The sequence below is a fragment of the Carassius auratus genome, unplaced genomic scaffold (genome assembly GCF_003368295.1).
Source record: "Carassius auratus strain Wakin unplaced genomic scaffold, ASM336829v1 scaf_tig00003633, whole genome shotgun sequence".
NCBI classification, from domain to species: Eukaryota; Metazoa; Chordata; class Actinopteri; order Cypriniformes; family Cyprinidae; genus Carassius; species Carassius auratus.
In genome coordinates, this window is record NW_020523535.1 from 208,820 (window position 1) to 236,375 (window position 27,556).

At 34.8% G+C, this 27,556-nt stretch overlaps 1 protein-coding gene across 1 annotated transcript in view; it reads left to right on the forward strand.

Moving 5' to 3' along the window:
* Window positions 1–10,523: 10,523 nt before the first annotated feature.
* LOC113070266 (neuron navigator 1-like) overlaps window positions 10,524–27,556 on the forward strand; it is a 120,536-nt gene continuing 103,503 nt past the window's right edge. Inside the window, exons 1-3 of the mRNA XM_026243496.1 lie at window positions 10,524–11,214; window positions 20,718–21,560; window positions 23,224–23,312. Coding sequence (XP_026099281.1) covers window positions 20,737–21,560; window positions 23,224–23,312 — 913 coding nt within the window. The 5' untranslated portion in view covers window positions 10,524–11,214; window positions 20,718–20,736. The remainder of the gene's footprint in view (window positions 11,215–20,717; window positions 21,561–23,223; window positions 23,313–27,556) is intronic.

Below are 27,556 nucleotides of genomic sequence, written 5' to 3' on the forward strand. Positions count from 1 at the left end.
AAACTGTGTTCTGTGGTGAGCTGTTAAAGCAACAGCACTTCCTCACGACCCTGCTGTGTGCTTGCTCTCTGACACTCACAGACATCCTGAACACGGCCTGCCTCACAGTGACACTCAAGAAACATCGAAAAAGATATCAAGAAGGTTCAAACAAGTATACACTGTGTGATAAGTCAAGGTTTACAGAGTTTCCTCTTTCATACCTCAAGAATTGACATTGTTGTTTTTATATTTTTTTCATACTATGGAAGTCTATGGGAACCAGCACCTGAAGGTGAACTATTCCTTTAATAATTAAGTGGAAACAGCAGTAACAAAGCTATTTCATAATTAAATAAGCTAAACAAACTAAAATATGAAATAAAATAGAATATTTACTATACTTCAGAAGTTTGGGGACAGTAATATTTTTCAAAGAAATAAATTCAAATCCTAAAAGAAAGAATTCAAATTCAAATCACACAAACACAATGGCTATTATATATATATATAGGTTGTACTCAATAGTGAACTTGATTTTTGCTCAGAGACCTTGCTGACAATATAGAGTCCGTTATTTTATGGTTCATTTACATCAACAGATGGAGTCCAGCTGCTAAAAACCAACGAAGCGGCTCTGACCTTCATACAGTATTTTATATTGCTTGGGTGGGTCTGGAAATGCCATGAATATGTGGGCAATGTTCTACTCTTCCTCTTCAGGATAATTAAATATCCCATCAGGCACTGCAAAGCACCTCTTCCTGTAGCTGGGTAATTACAGTGTTAGAATGACCTACTGTACTGTAGTGAGTGCTGCTTTTGAAGGAGCTATTAGCTCTAGTGAAAGCCGAGAACATTTTCAGATCATAACTGAAAGTTAATTTGATTGAAATGTTCTTAGCCACAACAAAAAGGAACTTCAGAACAGTCATGTATTTAAAAAAAAACATCCGGCAAACAAGATTTTATTGGTATTTTTGTTAATTGTGGAGTTCAAATCAGTGTTAGTACCAGTAAATCAAGAACTTATTGGTAAACATATTGATTATTTGCTCGATTTTAGCAAGAGACATACGTTTTTGCAAATGTTATCCACAAAAACATTTCCATAAATCACAGTTGGGTAAAACATACATGGTGAAAGTTTGGCCCACAGGTTTTCATGTCATATACTGTAGTTCAGAAATGACAGCCAACTTCCACATCTGGCCCAGAGGTGAATGCTGATCATTTGCTCTCTCCTCCTCATGGTGTATTTGAACTAGAGATATATAAATGGGTTATACAGCTGTAGAGAGTTCATTCATTTGCAAAATCTGATGACTATGAGCTGGAGATTGAATAAAAGTCACATTAGACATATATTACATTAATTATCCTTTACAAGTAAACTACTGTGTAGATGGAACGACAAAGTCTTGATTCTGCTCAGATTTGTTTATATAGGACTCACTGTGCACAATCGTGTGGCATCAAATGAATGATTTTGAGAAAGGGACACAGAAGCTGTTTAGCGTTATGCCTCTGTATGTTATTAAAATGTCAACTGTAGATGTTTTTCGATAGTTCATTTAAATGTAGCATAATATATTTTAAATATACTAATTGTACTAAATACAACTTCATCTTTACAAATGCTAAATTACAAGCATTTATATTCACATGGAGGAGAGCACTGAATGGCAATCTAGTGAAAACTAAACTGTCAGCACGTAGGCGGCTACTACTACTATTTCTCTTGCAGTTGTACCTGCACTCACTCACATCATCAACACATCCCTCCACACTGGTATTTTTCCCTCATCATTCAGACAGGCTCATATAACTCAACTACTTAAGAAACCCACCATCAACTCATCTCTTTTAGAGAACTACAGACCAGTTTCTCTTCTTCCTTTCATTGCAAAAACACTTGAACAAGCTGTTCAACCAAGTTTCTGTCTTTCTCACACAGAACAACCTCCCTGACAGCAACCTATCTGGCTTCAGAAGTGGACATTTAACTGAGACTGCCTTGCTCTCAGTTGTTGAAGCCCTAAGACTGGCAAGAGCGGAATCCGAATCTTCAGTACTTATCCTGCTTGATCTGTCCGCTGCTTTTGACACGGTTAATCACCAGATCCTCCTATCAACCCTGCTGGCAAAGGGCATCTCAGGAACCACACTTCAATGGTTTGAGTCTTACCTATCAGATAGCTCCTTCAAAGTATCTTGGAGAGGTGAAGTGTCCAAGTCGCAACATCTAGCTACTGGGGTGCCTCAGGGCTCAGTTCTTGGACCACTTCTCTTCTCTGTCTACATGGCATTATTAAGTTCTGTCATTCAGAAAAATTGCTTTTCATACCACAGCTATTCTGATGACACTCAACTCTACCTCATTCCATCCTGATGATCCGACGGTAGCTGCTCGCATCTCAGCTTGTCTTACAGACATTTCTTACTGTATGAAGGACCATCACCTTCAACTCAAACTTGCCAAGACAGAACTGCTTGCTGCTTCCAGCAAACCCATCGTTTCATCACAATTTCACCATCAAGTTAGGCACTTCAACCATGACTCCTTCAAAAAAAGCCAGAAACCTTGGAGTTATGATTGATGATCAGCTGACTTTCTCAGACCACATTACTAAAACTGTCCGGTCCTGCAGATTTGCTTTATTCAACATTAAGAAAATCAAGCCCTTTCTTTGGGAACATGCTGCACAACTCCTTGTTCAAGCTCTTGTTCTGTCCAGGCTGGACTATTGCAATGCCCTCTTGGAAGGTCTTCCAGCCAGTTCTATCAAACCTTTACAATTAATTCAGAACGCAGCACCAATATTAACTTTTAATGAGCCGAAAAGAATACACGTCACACCTCTGTTCATCAATTTGCACTGGCTACCAATAGCTTATCACATAAAATTCAAGGCATTGATGTTTGCATACAAAACTACCTGGCTCTGCACCTCTTTACCTAAATATGTTACTTCAGACTTATGTGCCCTCTAGAAGCTTGCGTTCTGCAAGTGAACGTCACTTGATTGTGCCATCCCAAAGAAGCAGAAAGCCACTTTTACAGACTTTTAAATGAACTGTTCCCTCCTGGTGGAATGAACTCCCCAACTCAATCCGAGCAGAGTCCTTAGCCATCTTCAAGAATCGGCTTAAAACACATCTCTTCCATCTTTATTTGACCCTCTAACTTTAACACTCACTATTCTAATTACATTCTTAAAAAAAAAAAAAAAAAAAAAAAAATATATATATATATATATATATATATATATATATATATATATATATATATATATATATATATATATATATATATATATATATATATATATATAACTACCATTCTAATCTTTTTGTATTCTATCCATTTTCTTTTCATTTATTATAAAATTATAAATAATACCTCTAACACTGGCTTGCTCTATTCTTTTTCTATTCTCTCAGTTTTTTTTGACTTGTACACTTATATATCATTGCTCTTTTGTTGTTTTTGATTGCTTCCATTGTCCTCATTTGTTAGTCCATTTGGATAAAAGCATCTGCTAAATGACTAAATTTAAATATACTACTATCTAAACTCTATCGCCCCCTTGCCTTGAGGTTTTGTACTACCACAGCAGGTTTGCACAACAAAGTCATTGTTTTTTGCAATGTTTCTGTCATTCTGAACAAATAACTGAGTCTAACAACCCTAAAAAAATAAAATAAATAAACCTCACAGTGAGTTAAACCCTTAAATACTAGCTTAACCATATACATTTGATATATAGGTCTTTAGTATGATATCCAATGTATATGGCTTTAAATAGTGACAGTATGTGTGTTGCAGAGATTTATTAGTCTGCAAGTTTACACCAAAGACATGATGTGTATTACCACAGCTGTGACCTGCTTTCCCCTGAAACTGGCAGCTCAAGTCTATTAATCCTGTGCATTCAAATTATTCTTAAAGGGATATTTCACCCAAAAATGAAGATTCTGTCATCATTTCTTTGCCCTTATGGTGTTTAGACCTACAGTAGTTTTTTCTTCTTCTGTTGAGAACAAAAGAAGATATTTTGAAGACCACACAGTTTCTGGTCTCAATTGATTTACATAATAGAACAAAGATAAAATAAAATAAAATAAAAACTATGGAAGTCAGTGGCTACCAGCAACTGTTTGGTTACCAACATTTTTATATATATATATATTTTTTTTTTGTTCATGTTCATCAGAAGAAAGAAATTCTTACAGGTTTGGAACAACTTGAGAGTGAGTAAATGATGACGTATTTTACATTTTTCATTCCTGTCGATGATTATTGTATGTAGATTATCATGTGGCATATGGTCCAAGATTTGCGTTGCAAGGAGGGTTGTGTTAAAAAAAAATATATATATATTTGTCGAAAACATTCAATTTATTTGAATTACACTTTCAAATATGAGTCACTGTTTGTGTGAAATCCCCTTATGACATAAATCCCAATTCATTTCCTTCAGACAATCCTCGCCTTTTTGCATCTAATTTGCATAAGACTGCCAAAACAATTAAAAGCTCTCAACAAAGAACCGTATAATCATCTCATACCAACTTTGCTTTGTACTGCCTCCTTAATCTGTCTGTCTCTCTCGTGTTATCTACTCAGAAAAGGCCCCCTGCACACAGATGGCCATGTTCGCTGCATCATTAGCGGGCTGTAAAACGCTTACAAAGGCCGGGGTGACACTGGCACAGGCTCACCATTGTGGTGGCGTCTTCCGGGCTTTCCCTAATAGTGCTGGCATAAAGCGTGCCGGGGGCCACAAGTGTTTTGGCTTCAGCTGACTTCACACACACACACACACACACACACACACACTGTGTCCCTCCCATTGCACTGCGCACTGTCATGTGGGAATGTGTGTAATCTGTGGAGAAGCCACTCAATAGGCCTCGTCTTTGTGTCTAAGAGCCTTCTGGTGCTACACAACAGATAATTCAGTGTGTGCACATGACTTAGTGTATGCACGTCCTTCATTTGAAGAGATTCTGCTTCCACACACACTCACACACTTCAGAGGAGAGTAGAAACATACACAGCTCAGCAGTGAATGGGCAGCCTTCATGCGGTGAGTAGATCCTCACTGATTATTTATTTATTATTTATATTTTATTCGCAAATCTGTATAGAGAGTTGGAAAAATGTAGGGTTTGATAGCATGCTCGAACAATCACTTTATTCTATATTTCTTTTCAACTGATTTAGCTTGATTTGAAATCAGTCAGTTATTGCATCTCCTTCGTAGCATGCTTTCTTTTTATGTCTTGATGATTTGTAATGGTTGTATATGTGCATAGATCAACAAGGATGGTTTGTAAATTTCCCCTGTATATTATGATACTTATAAAGCGTATTACCATGATTTACTGGACATTAAATTTTTTTTCGATAGTTCATCCTTAAATGACCAAAAATGTATTAAAACTTCTATGACTTCTTTTTCTTTTAAAGAAGATATCTTCTCAGTGTATTTTTTTTTCTTTTCTTTTTTTACCATACTATGTAAGTCAATGGTAAATAAACTGTCAAATTATCGTCTTTTGTGTTCTGCATATAAAATTCTTTCATGTTTTAAAGACATGAGGGTGAGTAAATGATGACAGAATTTTCATTTTTGGTTGATTTAACACCTGATTATACAATGCTTCTGATTCTCCAAATGGATTGGTCAAGAGTGGATATAACAGTTCAACAGCTGGACTGTTTCACTATTTGCATGTATGTGCTCACTTCTGATGGATTCAGTGATTCTTTCTGCAATATTACATTGCTACGCCAGTAGGTGGTGACAAGCGACGGTCTTCATTTGTCATTTGAATCATTCACTCAACTGATTCATTTGAATCATTTACCCAACAGATTGCTTCATTCAACTAATCAAGAGACAGTTGTCTTTATGAGAGTGTCTTTTGAATCATTCACTCAACTGATTCGTTTGGAACAGTTGAACAGTTTTCGTCTGCCGAGCAAACATACATAACTGGAGATATCTTGTCTAAAATGTAAGTTACTCAAAATTATTTTGTCATGCTTTATAAAAGCAATTTTATACTTGCAGTTATGTTTTTAGATAGCATTATGTCAGCTTAGCTAGAAATGCAGTTTCTCACAGTATGCATGAAAATACTTTAAAGATGAAAATACCCTAAGTGTCACGAAGAAATGGACCCAACCGTGCTGTATTACAGACTATTGTTAGTATCATGGATGAGTTTCATTTGATTGCAATGTGAGAGGATGCTTGTCCCACGAGGAGAAATGTTCCCAAGACTGAACTTTCACCAGATTTCTCTGTTTAAATACTGCGCATAATACTTGTTTGCCATGATGGGGAATGCCATTTTAGTTTCAGTTTGATGCTCTGACTATTTACAAGTCTGGAATATACCAACATATTTGTATTTGGTAACACTTTCTATTTATAATACATTATAAAGGTATTCTTAATGCATTATTATGAATGCATAACTTTTTTAATTTTGTATCATCTCATGAATATTCATAAGAACATATATTATAATATTTACTTATTTGTGGTTATAGTTTTTAAGAGTATGATGATTTATAACACAATGAACACGTAGCATCCACTTTTACAACGGATTATATTTCTCAAAGTTATAATGTATTATAAGTCTCATATCTTGCCATTTTTCTGATGCTACTTTACTTAAAGCAGTCAAAGACCATTTATAAGTAGTAGTAGTAGTAGTAGTAGTAATAATAATAATAATAATAATAATAATAATAATGAATTCTCTCAAACAGTCATAAGATCAGATATCAGATGAATGTGTAATATGACACATTTGCTTTGAACTATTTTTATTGTAATATCAGTTTGATTATTTTGAAATAACTCTGCAACTACATGTTAACTAGTGGTCACTGGAGTATTAAAAGTCTGCTACTGTAAATATATGCTAACACTTTGATATGATGGTCAACCAACAGATAAACTGACATAGGTGTCTTTGCAAGTACATCGGCTTATTCTTATTCGACCGGTCTTGAGCTCACTAATTCTCTAATGCGTGCAGTTGCAAAGTTGCTCATAGTTGATTGATTAAGGATATCATCAAAATAAAATCTAACCATATAAAACAGTGAATTTTTTTCAGTTGGAGTATTAAACTCACATCAATTAATTAACATTAGCTCCACGGGAAACACTCAGATAACACTCAACACCTAACCAATCTCAAGCTGTAGTAAGATACTGTGAAGATCTTAAACAATGTAAAGATATGATACAGTCTATTATACTGTAAATTAAGTAATTTAGTATGCCGTTCATTGTGTGTTATAAATAATCATACTCTTAAACTTATAACCGTAAATACATATGTATCATAATTGTTGTTATAATTATTATTCAAGAGTTGATATAACATATTATAAGGTTTTTATTAATGCATTAAGAATACCCTTATAATGTATTATAATTATGGACTTCATTGAAAGTGTTACCTTGTATTTTATTAATTGTGGTATGATATTTCTTGATTTTCTTTGTCTGATATCAGTTTAAAATCTATTTGTATCATCTTCTCAGTCACACTGTGGATTACAGTGTCCTGTAAGGGCCAATATAGAGGCCAGAAAAAAGGTCTACTATAGTAAATAGTGTCATTTCATAATTTCTGCTCTATTTAAATGCTACATTTAAATGTAATCATGTTACATTTCTCTATATATCTAATGTATCCCCACCTCTTAGCTTTATTCTTTCAATTTGATCCATTTTTTCAGGATCAGTTGCTCAGCTGCTGAGTCACCTCAGCACTTTCTGGGATGAATTGGTCTCGGGTGATATTGTCTGTAAAATGATCTTGCGTCCAAGAGTGAGGGCAACAGTTATTATTAAATCCCCAAGGATTCAGTCAGTGACCTTCCCCATCTGTTCAAAACAAAGGGACCTGTCAGTATTTCACTTATGTATTGAGTGATATGTTTTGATGCATAATAATATTACTCATGTCTTTCTGACTCAGCATAAACATGTGAGTCACTCTCTCCATAATGAAGAAGTCATCAAATACTATTGTGCATTATTTTCCCGTAGTTTTTAGTGCACAGCTAAATATATTTGAGTTCATCAAAATATTTGAATCAAAAATTAATCAAAGCCAGTTTTCACTACACTGTGTTTTTTTATCCATTTTCTTGTTTCTGAGAATTATTAATAAATTCTTAAGGGGTTATTAATCAATTTTCGGGTAAACATGGAATTGTTTAAAATATACTATACATGGTTGATAACCACAGATAGCATCATGTTGCCATATGGCACCAACTCATATTGCAAATTAATGCTTTTTATGACATGGCTGCCTATATACTTGAGTTCTCTTAATGAGTAGTTAATCACAGCATTTTGTGGATTGTTTTGGGGTTTCTTTAAACAAATAGTTAATCCAAAATAGGATTTAATAGCCTTTATGTTTTTTGGAACCCCTATGTTTTTGGTGCTTACTGTATGTTAAGCACTATAAGTTATTTTCGTGCTGGATCAGCGTACTTCTACCTATATTTTTGCTTGACTCCAAAAACACACCAATTAATTTGGGCCTAGTTCATTGCAGTTTCCAGCTGACATGAACACTAGTGGCAGTATAACACAACTTTAAAATCTTTTGACACAAATTGATTACAGGGATAGATTGGCCAAGTACTTATTTCCACATGGTTCCAGTATGTCATGATCTCAAAAACACATTATCAAAGTGTATGATTTGTAAACAAATACACTTGAATGTTTGCATTGCATAACCGGCTCCATATGTGCAGCTTTTCTGTTGTAGTAAACATGCTCTAGTGCACCTGTTACAGCACTTCACTTATGATTGAGTCACAACTGAAATGAGTCATGCTAACACATCTGTTTAGGTTTAAAGTAGGGTTTAGTGTCATTTGAGTGTTATTTTCAAGTGTAATAGAGCCTTTACCTTTTAGCCCCACTCACAAGACATTTCATTTCCAAACTGCCACTATACATAAAATACAGAAAACATTGCCAGATTCACGTTTATTTGTTTCAGACAAAACCAAATGCACTTTTAGTGTCTCTCTCTAGATGTATCACTTTGAACATGTTGTAAAGCATGCAAGAAACAACTTAATATCATATTTCAAAGATGTTTTTCGTTTGTCCAATGAACCTGAGATGGACAAAATACTATAAAAATGTCATAAAAGTGTCCCATATCCATCGTGAGATATACAGAATGAAATTTAAACTATGATATTCACACACACACACACACACAAAAATATGTAATCAGATGTTTTTGGTTGAGTAAACACTCACTGACATCAATCACTGACATCAAAAGTGGTGCAAAAATGTTGATGCACCATTTATGAATGTTATGTGAACACGGCTGAGACTGATAGCAGATGAACCATTCCTGTAATTAGCAGATCTTGTAGAAATAGTCTTCTTACCAGCACATTTTCTTCTCCTTTCTTCTTCTTGTTTTACAGTGCACTCTGCTAAACTCTATAATCTAAGCAGAAAGCTCATTACCACAGCAAGCATTGTTGTGATTTTGTATTTTCCTAACCTTTAGCCTGCAAGTTAGCATGTTGATAAAGTATCCAAGTCTCAGCTAGAGATGACATCCCAATTCTCTGTAAATTCATCGCCCACTGCTTTAATTGGTGTTTGAAACGGAGAAGATGCCCATTTACAAGAACAGCTGTGTCTCCTGCGGTCCTCATTAAAACATCCCCTCTGTCGCTAACAGCTAGTTAGCGTTGCATGGGTTTTTACACCCAGTCCCTCTCAAACAGGCCTAAATTACTGTTATTCCCCCTCTTTTAAAAAGACCGGTCTTATTTTAACACCTTTATACTTGATTCTGATGCAAAATTACAGTGATTGAAGTGGTATTTTAAGTATGTCAAAATGAAGATGGTGTTAGCTGTACGCTACGCACCCCAGGGGCTGATTCTTCCCTATTTGTTAGACAAGTGTCAAAGCTAATGAGGTTGAAAATATGTTGTTCAGTGTGCTGTCAAAATTAAGGTGTTGAATATTGAATCCTGTGGCTTGTAGAAAGACTTTGATTATGAGAACTGGAGCTTAATGTGTTATATGTACTTTGTTAACTATTACACTAAACTGTTCATGGCCATCTGCAAACATCTGGTTATACGTAGAATGTAGGTGACGATTTAACAAAAATTAATTCGTTAAATGAAACCACAAGCCTTTAAAAACTCTATTTACTATTTATTTACAGCCTTATCATTCTACCACTGCTATAATAACCCTCACACACACACACACAGTCGTATTTGCAGCATCACGAGTCTTTATCAGAGTCGTTCACCCACATCCCAAAACTGTTTTTCATGTCTGATATCTTCATCCTCCTAATGGCCCAGGTAGCTTATATTTCACACCGAGCAGAAGCCCAGCCAACGGCTCCATTTACTGGCAGATAGTGAGAGAAAAAGCCAAAGAGGGAGCGATAAGGGAGGGGGGGATCTGGACTGCAGGCGGACTGCGGCAGGAGGGGTGTGACGTGATCGAAAGAGAGAGAGAGGGATGGCAAGATACAACCCTCAGGCATCTCTGTAGCAGAGAAGCAGCAGAGATGCTTGGATTCCAGACAGGAAGTGCTTTGTGCCAGATGTGGATGTAGATTTTCATCTGTTGGCTGTGTTTGGAGGAGTAATGAGTGAGTCGTTCTGAGTCAGGGCTACGCAGGATCGATGAGTCAGTGTGACACTTGTTAGTGAGCCATCATGTGCGACGGGACAGTGAGTTTGGGGACTGCAGAGAGTACGTGTGTGTTTACTCTCAGAGAGCCATGCTTTCAGAATGGATCCGGTTAGTTGAACTGCTTCATTTAACTGGAGGATACTGGGTTTTTGAACATTGTTTGGAGATTGTCCTTGTGGGTCATATCAGAAATATGACTTCAGAGTTAGGTCAGCTTTCAATAACTTTTGTGAATGAGTAAGACTTCCTCGCGTTGACAGAATTGAAAACGGCTGATTGGCCGAGGGCTTCCCTGCCCTGCGAAACAATTTCCTGTTTCCTCCAAGTGGACTTTGTGTTTCATTGTGAAAGCATGCCGAAGGATGCAAGTAATCCAGGAAAAAACACATCCTATTGTTTCTTAGGATCGCACACGGATCCGTAGCCCGCGCTTCTCAACGGCAGTAGAAAGAAACGTACTGTACGGTGAAGCCGTAAGGTAAGAGATGGTACACTGACATGTTATTTGAATTGTAGTTATTGGATGTGTGAGATTGATTGATTGTCACTGTGTTATGGGAAGATGATGATAGTTTCTCAGGACAGAGTGGATGTTTGAAAAATTCACATCAGGTGATTGTGTGATTTTATTTGAATACAGTGATTCCTGATGCTGTGAAACCGGTGGATGTGTTTGGCAGCAGCTTTACTCTACTTAACCGTGTCATTATATCCTATATGCTAAAATACTGAAGTTATAAAAAAGAAATTAAATCAGAATCTAAATGATTATCCACTTTTGTGCTTTGCGGTGTGATGAGTGACGGTTGTGGCTAAGTTCACACTTATTTGAGGCTCAGTGAGGCTGAGATCCTGATGCCTTCTTTTGAATAACTCAACAGACTTGTCTTTAGAGTTTGGTTTATAAATGTTTTTTGGATTTCACTGCTTTCATGTTCACAGCAACCAATAATACAAAATATGGACGTCACAAACCATGTTTATCTGCATCTAAACCTGTATTAATGTAGTCCAGAACTAGGTCGTATCTTCTTTTGAGTAGTTTTGTTCAGATTATTTGAGGTTGAGGGCATGTCATGTTGGCAATTTTCTAATTTGGCTAATTTCTTCCTAGTGACGGATGGGTTTGTGCCAAAAACTTTGTAGACTTTGACTGGACACACAGCCTTTATAATATAACAACTGCTATAATATAATATAATATAATATAATATAATATAATATAATATAATATAATATAATATAATATAATATAATATAATATAATATAATATAATATAATAATTATAATTTAATTTAATTTAATTTAATTTAATTTAATTTAATATAATTTAATAACAGACCAAGAGTGTTTATTCCAATAACTAAGGTGGGAAAACATGGCAAAAACTGATTAATCAGGCAATGTTGTTAAAAAAATAAAAATAAAAAAAATGATAAAAAAAATAACTTTTATAAATGAGAATTTTATTGATTAACAAAATTAACAATATTGATTTAACCATGAAAATGTTTTATGATTTTTTTGTGATACTTTGATATTTTATTGTTATACTATAGAAATGGTTTACAATAAAAGGAGAAAAAGGGGGTAGAAATCAAATCAAATCAAGGTTTTATTATATTATATTATATTATATTATATTATATTATATTATATTATATTATATTATATTATATTATATTATATTATATTATATTATATTATATTATATTATATTATATTATATTTTCTCAAGTACTGTTGTGATGATTAGATTAAATGGACAAATTCTTCACAGAGGGAAAAGCAACATATTGCATACAATCATTTTTCAGTTGCAGACTGATGTCCATAACATCTGTTTATTATAAGCCACTAATTTTTTTAAGTATAAATATTTGTCTCCATCCTTTTTAAATGAATGTGCTTTGTAACACATGCTGTTTGCATTAAGTATATTACATTGTGGCAACATCAGATACAGAGTGAGGTTAGTTGATGAGTGACAGAATCAAATACTGTAGAGCTGCGGGAAAGACTCAACCCTTTTTAACCTTTTCTCATTACACACACACACCTACCCACAATAGTCAGCAGTAGAGGAGGGTCAGAGCTGATTCTGAGTCTCTTCAGATGTGCTGAACTGAAGTGAACCGAGTGTAAAGGAGAGGGACCACTGACCGGGTGTCCATTGTGTTTGTCTTCAGGAGTCACACTGGCACTCAACAAGTGAAAACACACTGGTTTGTGATTAACCGGCTCATTCTCGGCCGTGTTTCTCACACTTCATCTAACTGGTCAAGCAACATGGCTTTTAGTGAAGTAGAAGGTACATTCAGAACATGTGTTAGCTGCAATTAAAGTTAAAAGTCTTGTGGCAGCTGACTAAAAAGCGACAATCACAGCTAAGTTGTTTTAGAATTTTTTATTTGGGTAATTTGGGTAAATTAAGACAAATCGAATGGAAAAATTAAAGACAAATGCTTAAAATAAAACACGTAAATCATACATTTTAGCTACCATCATGAATGAAATATAATAAAAATAAAACATACTGTTTAAGCTCCCATCATACACAAAAAAATCAATAAATAAATAAACACTGCTTATAAAATACAATCATACATAAAATAAAACATACTACACATAACCTTACATCATGCATTTGATGAAACAAAACATAATTAATAGCTAAAATCATACATAAAATACAACAAGCTACAATAAAAAAAAAAATATATATATATATATATATATATATATATATATATATATATATATATTATCTGCCATAATGCATAAAATAAAACAAACACACATTAGCTAACATCATTCAACCTGAATACATAACATAAAGTAAAACAAATATTAGTTACCATACATGATTTAAATTAGATTAAGATAAAACTGATTACAGTTTTACTGTTGCAACAATCACTGCAACATGCTGAATTTTTCAATGTATTTACCACAAATAGCTGCCTAACTAACTTTCAATCGCAACAAGGCCGTGCTATTAATTCTGTTTTGTTTGTATGCCATCCAGAGGGAACAAGGACCCACTTGAAATGCAAATTTCGTTTGATAATAGGGTTTGTGGACTCTCAGTGCTTTCAGAAAAGTGCTGAAGACTCAGTGTTTGGTGGTCACACTCGTATTGTCTTTTATGGAACATATGGAAATAAAATGAGAGTGTCATGTTTGGATATTCATCGGAAAATGAAACCATTCTGTTTGTGCAACTTCTCATGCCAAGCAATAGGTGGCAGACTTTACACAGATTCAGACTGAGCTAAAGCTCGTTTTGTAATCAGTGCAGAGCAGATTGCAGACGCACTTTCTCATGAGGTCTCTCAGAGTAAATAAGGGTCTTCTGTTGGGTTTAGCAGACAGGTCAGCCTTGAGTGTTGTTTGCCTGACAGCCTCCATGTCAACAGTCCAATCAGTCCATGTGTTGACTCGTGATAAGGAGGTAGACGTCAGGTGTGAGGTCAGCACAGCCCGAGATAAACTCCATGTGAAACCTCCTGTGTGTTTCACCTTTATGAGCATCTTTGCTTGTTAATAAAACAGGTCTCTGTTCATGGGGCTGGTTACATAAACGTAGTTACTAAGACTGTGTCAACAACTAGCCTCACAAACTAGCAGTTACTTTTCAGAATCATATTAGATCAGTGTACATTTTTCTACAACAGACATGAAAAAGTTCTGTCTCGAAGAAAAACGTTAGATCACTTGTGAGACAAGTTGTAAGACTAGTCTAAGCAGCACCTGGTGTTGAGTATGTGTAGGTTGATGCGTGCCTACATACATACATATTTTCTAGAATGATGAAATAAAACTAAAATAAGACATAGTTAGCATGATCCATAAAAGCAAATCAAACATATTAGCTGGCATCCTAAAATAAAACACGAATAAAACATACACATTAGCTATCATCATACATAAAAGTAAAACACAGTATGTTAGATACCATCATACATGAGAAAAATGCATATTATGTACAATCATATATAAAATAAAACAAAAACAAAATGTATATTAGCTGCAATCATGCACAAATTACAACTAGAAAAAAAAAAATAATAATACAAAAAAATAAAAAAATGCATACATCCATATTAGCTATCATTACATATATATATATATATATATATATATATATATATATAAATATATATAACATTAGCTACTATCATATATTAATAAAAAATAAAGCATACACATTATCTAACACACACATTATCTATATATATATATATAAACACATATATTGGCTTCCATTATATATAAAATAAATACGTTTTTTTTCTTATACTTATATTTATATATAAGCTACCATCACAAATCAAATAAAAATACAACATACTAGCTACAACCATACAATAGATAGAACAAAAAATAACGTACGTACTGTCTCATACCTTGTGTTTAGGCATGTGTCTGATTGACTTTTTTCAGATTGGAAATTTCCATTGCATTACACACCAAAGCGGGGTCCCATCTGCTGCCGCTGGACTCCTAATGATTATAATTAGGGCATCTGTAGAGCCCCAGACCTCCACTGACATTTATAGGATTATTAATTTAAAAAACAAAGAAAAGGATGGATATTGATGGGCTCAGTGTCCGTCTGCAGTCATTCACGACCTGTGTGGCTCATTCTTCCTCTCTCTGAATCGAAATATCATAGAACATGAAAACAGACAATCATTGTCAGTGGATTCGATAACCGAGAACAGACTTGAGAGACAGATATTTATTTCAAGATCATGAGCCAAAGATGTCGTTCACATAAAAGGTCCTCAGTTGCAATATCTTACTTTCCTTTCCAGTGCGGTACTGATGAGGGTTTGACTAATGTAGAGTTTGGCGTATATGAAGGCCCAAATAAATGATGCTTCATAGTGGCAATTAAACTGCAGCTCTTCTCTGTGATAATAGATATTAACAGTTCAGCTGCTGCTTTTAGAGAAACTGATACATGGAACCGGTAATTCATGGAAATAGCAAAATGAGTGGGTGAATCCTAACTTTAGTGTTGGTATCACACTCCGAAAATGCTTACTTCTCTACTATATAAAGTAGTGTATAAAAACCAGTATACCAAAAGACCAAAATACACATACTGGCCACTTTATTTGGTACACCTTGCTAGTACAGGGTTGGACCCCCTTTTAGATGGACAATAGTCAGGTAGGCTGTGGCGTTTAAACAATGCTCAGTTGGTACTAAGGGGCCACTACACCACCTGAACCAATAATACAAGGCTGGATGGATCCATGTTTTTATGTTGTTTCCGCTAAATTCTGACCCTGTGTGCATTCAGAGATGCTCCTCTGCAAACCTTGGTTGTAGCAAGTTGTTATTTGTTATTCAGTGACAACAGACAAGACAGAGCAGGTTATTTTGGTATGAAACAAAGTATCAGCTTTAGGTTAGGGTTAGGTTTGGGCTAGTTAGCCCTAACCCTAACCATTTATTTTTCAAAGAAATTCAAGCAAAATATACTGTTTTGTGGCTCTTTAATGTGTCGTGACTGAATGCTTTAGTGGTACGCGAACCAATCATCTCTTCCTCTTTTCTAGTTATAGTGTGAAATAAACATAAAAAGAAGATGTCATCAGAAATTCAGGATATGTCTTATATTTACATAATATTATACAGTTTAGCAAAATCACATGAGTAATTACTCCTCTACTATAGTAGGAGAAACAGTATGCCATAAGGGTAGCTTGTCCAAATTCATAGTTACAGTAGGCGGAAAGTAACCGGAAGACCTACTACTTTCTGAGATATTCTGAAGTGTGATTCTGATGGATACTTTACTATCCCATGAGTCCGTGGGGGAGAGGATTTATGAATGGAAGTGATGTGATACAATTGGCACTGGCAGATCACATGACAATGACAACATGGTGGATGTAGTACATCTGATGGTGCATTCTAAATGGAAGTGAGTATCCCTATGATCTATTCCCTTTGAAGGGCAGATCCCTTGAAGTGAGTTCTCTGAAGGGTGTAGTGCATTACCGTTTCATGTAAAGGCCAAGGTATACTGTCTCTGTCAGTCATCTTATGATAGAAATATTGTAGAATGAGGTATCATGTTGCCATATTCAAATAAAGTTTTTAAAATATAGGATACCAAGTGTCACTAATTAAACAAGCATAGTTCAGCTAATTGTCAGCCTCAACATGTCTGCATCTTATAAATAATTGTTATATGTATAATAAGCCTTTTCATTAACAGACTATAATTATTTTGGCTGATATGACAGTAAGATTTAGTACAAAGGTAAAATAAATCCAAACTGGATTGCTGTGCAAACAGTTATTTTATGATTGTTTACGATTTAGTCTTTGTGATTTCGGAGTCCTCTTGACTACCACTAACTTTTCACAGATTTAAGAGCTGATTTTCACATAAAAACACTTGAAAATGGCCCCTGGTGTTTTTACCGTATCTATGTTATCTACTGTAGTTTTGAAGCACTGAAAATTAATTTATGCTAATATTATCTAATTAATTTTCTACATTAGATATTATTTGTCTGACTATACCACATACATATGCCTGTTATCATTACCGAAATCATGAAACTCATTTCCATAACCTTAGATTCATTACAGCAACGTGTCCTTTTAATATTTATTTAAGAAATTTAAAAATAGTAGTTTGCTTTTAAATGTATGTGCAGAATCTATACATTATGTTCCTTCAGGTTTGCCACATCATTTTGAAAATATGTCAGTTTTTAAAAATAATAATAATAAAATTGGCTGCAAAATGCAATTGAAAATCACATAAAAATGTTATTATAAAAATATATTTTATTTAATAGTTTCAAGTAACTGTGCATGACTGGTAATTTCTCAGCCCAAAGTGATTAATTTAATTTAATTAATTTAGTTTAATATGCACATTATGTAATTTATTATATTACATTTAAATTGTTTAACAGCCTTAAATTATACATGCTAGAATTGTTGAGACACTTGGTGTTCACCATCATTTTTATTATTATTATTATTGTTATTTAAAGATTCTTAGAGTATAACATCCAACATAAATGTATAATCATTTTGCAGAAGTCATAATAACTGTAGCAACTATTTTTGCTATAAGTACAAATACTACGGTGAACATTTGTAATGGTTTTCTGGACACTCAGCCTTTGGTTATATAACACTATTGAAACCAGTAACTGCTTTCAAAGGACAATCTGTTAATGCTTTAATTGGCAAAAACAAACTTCTTAGTCTGAGTTTTGAGCATCATGTGACTGTAGAACTCACATGGTAGACACACTATCTCTTCTTCTCTCTATCCGCCTCTCTTTACTCCAGCACAAGCTCATGAAACATTAGAAACATCGGGTTAGTTTGCTGTAAGCCAAAGTCAGGTTGCTCAGGTAAAAAAAAAAATAATTTGTGATATTGTATCTGTTCTCTGTTCAAATGTTTTGGTGATTTTTAAGAAAACCACTTTGCTTTTGAATTAAAAAATAAATAAAATAAAATATGTGCATCTATAAGACTGACTTGTCTTGTCAAACTCAGTTAATTTTGATCATAATGCTGACCTGTTAGAAACAATGTTAACTTTCTGTATTTATATTTTCAGCCTGCTGAAACTGATTTTAGTACATGTGGCTTCTAAAGTAATTTTTTGTAATTTTTGTGTAATATTTCTCACTGTTATATTTTATTTGGCTTGATCTTATCCTGTTGTGACAGGACTGTGGGTGAAAGTAACCCGAACTACATTAAAGCAGAATTTGGAAAAGGCTGTGATGGAATTTTGCTTTGTTTTATCAGACGTTCTCTGCTCCTGTTAGTCTAGTTGTAGAAACAGTAAATGCTGTGGGTAGTTGTCACACTTTTTCAATCCAGTGAAAATTGTAATGCTTATTTGACAAAACTCCATTTCTGTATACCATAGGGAGGGATTCATTGAAGTCTTGTTTATAAAAAAAAAAAAAAAAAGAAGCTATTTGGTATTTTCACTGTTACAGCCCTGAGAAAAAAATACATTTTGTGACAACATGCCAAAATTGTGATAACTTCACCTAATCTGACATTGATACAAATTACTCTTGTTCCGAGAGCACAGTACCTTAAACAAATAGTTGACTCAAGTTTTTTTGTTTTTGATTATTTGTTAACCAGCAACTATAGCAATAATATGACAGACATTTTAAATTGAAGGACAGCAATATATATAGTGAAATTTGTAGAATTATTTATAATATACTTTTATACTATACTTCATTATAAAATGTATTATACAAATTCATTAAACTTTTACATTAATTAATAGTAATTGAATGTGCTTTTTTATTAATATTTTTTTTTCATTCTCAAGCAGTTTTTTCATTTTATTGCAGTTTTAGTTTTAATTTATTCAAGTTTTTCATCTATTTATGTTTTACTTCATCTTTATTTCAGTACAGAAAAAAGCTAAACATTTTAATAGATGTAGTTTTGATATTTTGATTTTAAATTCTTACGACACTGATATATAGACAGTTATTTCATTAAATAAAATGAACTTTTATGCTTTTAGTGCTTGGTGATTAGACAAATGTACTTGGTTAGTTTTGTGGCTAAATATAACTTAACTTTTAAAAAGACATGAATAAAAGTAGATTAAGTGAGGAGTGTCTTTACTGCCTCTCTGTACTTGAAGTAATTTTCTTGTTTATCTCTCAGGGAAAACTAAACATTCCCAAGTCTAACATTTAACAACTAAAGATATGTAAACCGTTTAAATCATTTCTATTGTATTGCGTCCTGTCTTCAATGTGAAATTTGTTGTGAGGTTTTGCGACTTGAATTCAGACCGCAGATGACTCTGCTTGCACTCGTGGGGTGTCCCACAGTCTCTGAATCGCAACACTTGCTCTGATTTTGGTTTGCCAGAAAGCATTACTGCCTGTTGTTTGCAGGGCCCTGGGTTCGATGGATTGAGTTGTGCCTGTACATTTGAAGGTCATAGTTACCATGGGACTGTTAGTAAACAGCGAGTGTTGGCCATTTTGGCCAGTCTTTGGGCTGGGATGAAAGCCTTTAGGACATTTGGGCACTGAATGTCAGATATATCTGCCAGAAAAACAGAGCTGGCAGGGGTTTAAAGGTCTTTGACTAAACCACTGTGAATCTCTGCATTGCTATTGCTAGTAGATTCATTTGGGTGACCAGATGGAGCTTTATATTATTTGGGAAGAGTTTTGTTGGCCTAACAAAATTTGATTGATATAATCACCTGCTTTGATTCTAAAGCAAGTATTTCAAATAGCGACTGTCCTTTCACTTGAATTCTTTCACAAGACTCGTAACCACTCATGCCAAAGCCTTCCCACTTGGCAGGATTTTGCTTAGAGAAGCTCTTGAGGAAATTTTCCCAGATTTGGTTAAACAGCCAATGCAATTTGTGTTTAAATGCAACAGGTGGGAATGTATTCGTGAGTACCATTTAAATAGAGTAGTTTCTTTGAGCTTCTGTACTGACTTCACTTCTTTTTCTTTGAGACTCTTTGGCCAGGGGTTCCTAGGCTTTTTTCATCAACTGAAATATCTTATATAGTTGTTACTGTAATTTTGTAAGCATTGACGCTTACACAAAAAGAGTCATCATAACCAGGCCGATAGGGATGGCCTTTCATCCAAAATCCACCATTTCCACCTGCTCAGAGCAATGCCTTGAGAGCTGCAGATTTTAGTTTGAAATGGTACTTCAAACCATTGTAACTCCTATATGGGTTCCAGAAAATGCATATCAGACATCCAGTACTATGCAAAACCAAAACCAGTGTCTTACATGTTTTCCTTTATATTGGTGAAATTACCTCTCAGATTGAATTTGCATTGAAGGATTTTCCTTCAACAAACCAATGGCTATGGAGAGGACAGAAGAGAATAAGTGTGAATGCAATTCAGAAACAAGCACTGGTTCTTAGGTTCTAATGGTGTTTGTTCCCCTTTTTTTTCAGCTTCTGATTTGGTGCCACCATGAGTGGGGGAGTGAATGTGAAGAGTCTTCCACGAGTCCAGCCGGGCTCCGGCATTCCTCTGCATAGGACCAGACTCCCCTCCCCAAAACCTGAGCCCAAGAGCACCAGTAGTGGCCTTCAGAGACCACCCACACATGTCCCCATTAGCAACAAAGCCTCCTGTAGCAGCAGCCCTACAGATGTCTCCTCCAGAGATGTGCTGAAGGACACCACACTCAGAAACCAGCTTCTGCTACTAAGAGGCAGTCCACCTAGTCAACGTTCTTCCACGAGTCCTCAAACTCAGACCCAAGACTCTGGATCAGTCCATAGCAGTCCTCAAGTTCGACGGAAAGAGTCCCCACTTTCGAGGGGTGCTCTGGATGGGTCCAAGAGTTTGCTTGACCTTCGGTCCAATGGCAACAAGAACTTTCAGAGTGGAATCTTTCGTTCTCCGATGGGAAGAATGAAAAACGATAACAGTTTGATCTCAGAAGAACTCAAATGTATCGAGCAGAGCACTGCTTCTGGAAGTAGTCACAGCAAGACAGGAATCCCTTCATTCAGATTTAGTAACAAAAACGTGAGGCCTGGTCCAGCAGCCACTAATGTAGATATGGGTCTCCTCAGAGTCTGTCGAGAGAGAGTGTCCCTGCAGAACAGTGCCTCTAGTAGTTTTTCAGATGAGGAGATGTGCACCCCAGATGACCTCAGCCCGGAGGTCCCACAAAAACCACCACTCGAGACTACTGCATTCCCGAAGCAGGAGACCTGTGTTGAGATGCTCAAAGCCAAACAGTCACCTAAGGTCAATATGGCTGCTGTGGCACCTTTCAGATACAGGTAAGTTATGGAAAATGTACTGAAGGATTGTAGCACTACTTTGATTAAGAGATTAGCTTAGACCAGGACCAGAAAAGATCAGCGGTGCTATTAAACTGGCTAAATTAACAAGAAACTATGATTTTAACTACAGGTTGAGAATTGGTCCAACCACACAAGTTTGCGATGTTATTTGTGAACAACGGTTTCAGGAAATGCTAAATCGTTGTTAGTAATGACTGAACTTATGATCATAGATGGATATTAGTTAGTTGAGTCAATGCTTTGGGAAATGGACGCCAAGTCTTCGTATTTTGGTTAGTGCAGATTTAGTTTATTGTGGACCACCATAGTTGATGCTTTTCTCTACCACCTTTTTGGCTTGCTATTTAAGCCATCAAAGCCATCTGCACCTCGACTAGCTATGCTGGTATTTTCATCAAGGACGTTTCATAGAGTAGGTGTACCACACTTAAATTCTTGTCACACTATGGGTAACCCTGGGCTAACACATTAATAGTGCTTTTACCCCCTATTTTTTTTTTTTCTCGAAATTGTACTTTTAGAGATACAACATGTTGTAACTGGGATAGGAACCTTAAAGGGACCTTATCTACCTTTTAAAGATGGGCTTTAGTACCTTAAATTAATACTATGTACCTTTAAGGTACTACTGTAAACCTATTAGGTATAGATTAGAAAATTAAAATCACTTGTTGTTTTTAAAAAAGTACAGTTTTTCAGAGAGTTCACTTTTAAACCCAGGCTAAGATTCATGCTTACATTAATGGGAGTCAGATTCATGGTCAAGAGGTTGCCCTCTCAGGTCATCGATACAAGATTCATAGAAAATTAGTTAAATTTGATGCACATACTATTGTTAACCATGTAAATATGCAAATAAAATCATTAAACCAGGGTTTACAAAAAGCACAGTGTCTCAAAACTTGACGCCTCATGCTTAATTAAGTCAGGATAGATCAAATTCACTCAAGACAAACCAGGATTACATTAGGATCTGTTTTTAATCAGTTATCCTGGGTTACAACTTTTAAGCGTGAAACATCCAAAAGACAAATATTTGAAGCAACAGATCGAGTAAACTATTTTTTATTTATTTATTTTGTTATGATGAATGGTAGAAAATCTTGCAGAAACTGAATTGAAAATGCACTTTTATCAAGCTAGTGTGCAACAAACTGAATTATACTTTTATTAGGCTATATTTTACAGAGTTTCAAGTGCTTTCCAAATGCCTTAACATGTTTTAACTGCTGTACATTTCTTGTATTACATGGTTTGTTACTTTTTTAGCAATTCAGTTCTGTTGCTATAATTTGTCTTTCCTCTGCCTGTCCTCACATATGTCTGTGCTTAGCTCAATCTCTCTTTTTTGGTTTCTTTCACCCTTTTTCTCCACATTTCATCTAGTTTTGACAAATATGACAGTCTGTCATTTACGCTGATAGATTAACCTTCTTTTTTCCCTCGTAATCTTTCCAGCGCCTAATCTGTCATGCAGTTTATGTTTCTGTCCCGCTCTCAGAGACTGTGTAGCTCCTTTGCTGTGTATGCCAGCTGGGAATTCTGGGGCAGAGTAGATGCTTAAAAAGCTTCTAATGTGTCTAATGAACTTTCTTTTTTCTTTTTTTTTCTTTATTTATTTCATTTATTTTTTATAAAGACTGCAAATTCAGGAGGACATATCTCTGGATGACTTCAGTGACTGTTCCTCTGACTCAATAGAAGTCTGCTGTGATGATCTCAATACTGGTAAGTTGTTGGTGCTGTCATTATCACTCTCATTTTGCATAGGTTTAAATATTAATCTAAATAATCAGTTATGTTTTTAGGTTATGATCACAATCTTAAAGTGCCCAATAGCGACATTTTGTCCAATATGAGATGCTACTAAAATGACACTAGCCTGGCATGCACATCATAAACTACTTCCAAAAATATAAAATTTACTTTTTTACAGCTCAAAGCAAGAGTCAAATCTGTGATCTAATGTATAGCAGTATATATTTTAAATCTGTGTATTTATGTGCCTCTCTATGCAATATTTCATAAAGTCTGATTTGTTAATTATTCAGACCAAGGGTAAATCAGTTGTGCAGTTAAATTAAGTTTGCTGGAATTGAATTCTCATGCAATGAGTATTCACACTAAAGTTACAGTGATGGCAAAAGGTGTTTTACAGTCTGATGCAATAGAATAACCTTTTATGCGCCAAAGACAATGTGCGTAGCTTGAAAGGTGGATTTTACCCAGAACATCTTAAAAACACCCAGAAAAAAACCTACCCAGCTAACAGAATTTTGTTACAAGAACATTCATTTGTTCTAGGAACATAAAAAATATCCACTTTTCTTGATGTTAGAGGAATGTTTTCCAAAAGGTATGATGCTCCTCAAATGTTCTTTCAACTTCATTTTGATTTAAAATTCAACATTCTAGGAATATTGATTTGTAACATTTTAAGAACATAAAAATATACAGATTCCTTAATGTTAGTAGAATGTTATGTAAAGGTTAGTAAGATGTTCCTGAAACATTCTTTTAATCATTCAAACACCTATTGTGAATAAGCACTGGAAGAAAAAGAAATAAAAACACAAAGTACAATTTTCTTTAGACATAGCCTTGGATGAACTGAAGATAAAATACATTAAATCTCTTAGTATCAGATAAAACAACTCCACAAACAGCATTACTAGCTCACTTACAGATTTACTCATCAAATTTACTTTATTTCTGTCAAAGAAGTTCTAACTGAGAATTAATCAGAGGCGGACAGAGTAAAAGTACAGATGCCCCTTGTACTGAAGTACTTGAGTATTATAGTACAAGAGTAGATTTTCTAAATATTGCATTATTACTGCCACAGTGCTTACATTTATGTACAGAAATGTCCTACATGGAATTATGAAAAAAATTAATTTTAATACCTTGAATTGAAAAGATATTGAAAGAATGTAAAAGGAATTGAAAGTAAAATCAAGTCATTTTCATCTTTTTACCATGTTTCTTTATTTAACATTTCTCACTTTCCCACAAGGCAATAGTACAATGTCAACGCTCTGATAAACCTCTGCTGGAGTTTTAATGGATTTTTTGCACCCACATTTGAACTTGACTGTGTTAAACACACTGCATACTCAAGAACATCAAAGCAAATGCTCAGCTTACATTAATGTGTAATATCATTAAACCTAAACCAGCAAAGAAGGCAATATAGCAATGTTCTGACACACCTCTGAACCTGACCGTGTTATACACGCAGCATAGAACAAAGTAGAGAAAATAATAATGATTAAAGAAAATCAGCTAATCAGCTGTGTTTAGGTCAGCGTACAGAGAAGGAAAAATAAAATCCAGCTCATTTGAGTAACAGTATTAAGCCCCTTCCTCTCACATTGTTTGAATTCAGCCATTATAGCCTTTCTTCTGGCATAATGCTTGGCCATTTACACCTTCTGTCATCCCACTATACATGAATAATCCATCTATTAACTTAAGTCTTGTTAGAAAACAAACAACAAAAAACTATTATTGGAACTTTAAATGCAAATTCTTTAATATATATATATATATATATATATATATATATATATATATATATATATATATATATATATACACACACGTTTGAGGGGAAAAAAACAAATTGGAGGTTTCCGAGATTGTTCTTTTTCCCTTTTATTTATTTATTTATTTATTTTTGAAAAATTAATGGGTACTTACGGTTATGGATAGAAATGTAGCGGAGTAAAGAGTAAAATTTTTGCTTTTCAAATGTACTTGAGTAAAGCAATGAGTACTCCCCAAAAATAATACTCGAGTAAAGTACAGCTCCCTCAAAATTTTACTAAAGTACTGTAATCAAGTAAATGTACTCCGTTACTGTCCTGCTCTGGAATTAACAGAGGTTTACATGTTGACCTCTTGTTGAAAACGTTTCACCATCATGGAGATCAGTGTTTGTTTTAGTTGGAAGTGAAGTGACATTCAGCCAAGTATGGTGACCCATACTCAGAATTCATGCTCTGCATTTAACCCATCTGAAGTGCACACACACAGAGCAGTAAACACACACACACACACTGTGAACACACACCCAGAGCAGTGGGCAGCCATTTATGCTGCAGTGCCCAGTGAGCAGTTGGGGGTTCGGTGCCGTCTGTTCTCTGGAGAGAGAACTGTACTTGGACTCACTCCACCAACAATTCCTGCCGGCACGAGACTCGAACTCACAACCTTTCGATTGCAAGTCCGACTCTCTAACCATTAGGCCATTTTTTTATTTTTTTTAGCCATTGCACGTATTTCAGAAAACAGTTCTGCATTCATAAAGCAAATGACAAACAACATGTTTGTTTTAATAACAGGCAAATGAGAGACCAGCTAAACACTGACATCCATGAAGGTGATGACAAACAAAACATTTTCAATAAGACGTCAATATCTAAACTTCTGTTAATTCTCAATAAGAACTTAAGTAGACGTGTGACAGAAATAAAGTCAATCTGCTTAGCAATACTGTAAGTGAAGCTGGTAATGCTGTTTGTGGAGTTGTTTTATCAGATCTTGAGAGATCTGTTGTCTTTTATCTTCAGTTCATCTAAGGCTGTAGCTGAAGAAAGTTGTACTTTGTGTTCCTATTTCTCTTTCTTCCAGTACTTATTCACAACAGGTGTTTAAATGTTTGAAAGAATGTTTCAGGAACATCTTTAGTAACCTTTAAATAACACTCTACTAACATCTACTATCTCTACTACACTTCTTGGGATGTTACAAATAATGTTGAATTTTAAATCAAACTTAAGTTGAAATAATGTTTGAGGAACATCATGCCTTTAAAAACGTTCCTCTAATGTCAAGAAAACTGGACATTTTTATGTTCCTAGAACCAACACTGAATATCTGTTCTTATAACAAAATTATGTTAGCTGGGTAGCAATTGTTCAACAAGTATATCAGTTATTATTGATTCAAGAGCCTTTGCTAAACCAAATATGCTGTAAAGAACAATTTAAGAATCTTTCACACTTTGTAGTGTAATTTCCGTATAGTATGTAGGCTTTATTTCTAAAGAAATGTATTAATGTTCATAGTGTTTATGCACCCAAATTTCATGTGTACTGCATATTTGAAGATGTTTCACCTATAATACATTGATTTAATTGCGGTGCTTTATTACATTGATTAATGACAGTAATATTCAACAATACTACTTTAATTTGATTAAAAAAAGACAGTAATATTGTGAAATATCATCACTGTTTAACATAAATGCTTTCTATTTCAATATATTTTGTAAATCTAAATCTTTTGTAACATTATTAAGGCTTTTAGTGTCACTTTTGATCAATTTAATGCATCCTTGGCAAATAAAAATATTATATAAAAAAAGCTACTCAAACTCAATAGCTATTCAAACAAGAGCAGTCAGTGGTTTCCTTGTCTTTTGTTGTTTGATTAAAGTAAAAAATACAGACTACATGATTTTTTTGCCAGTTGTCACTTTCAGATGATGCACAGATACAGTAAACCTTGAATCTGGTCCATGAGATCCACTTTCCTGCAGAGCTTACCTGTAACCCTAATCAAACACACCTCAGCATGCTAATCAATGTCTTCAGGATCATTAGAAAATCACAGGTAGGTGAGTTTGATCAGGGTTGGAGCTAAATTCTGCAGCACAATGGACCTCCAGGGCAAGATTTGAAGAACCCTGCAGTAAACTGATGATCAACTGATTATGTCTGCTAGGAAACTCACCAAGACAGTCATGTTGACATAATTTTTGTCTGAATTTATCAATTTATGTACAAGACTGGAAAGAGAAATCAATATTTACATGCCGAGACGTGGGTTTGGCACTTCGGATGAGTGCACACACAAATCTTCTCAGGGTGCACAAGTTCTCATTCACGTCTTCTGGCTCTTGAATGTTGAAACCGACAAGGCTTAAATTAGTTTGACATGAACAACAATGCGTGTTGTTCATGTCT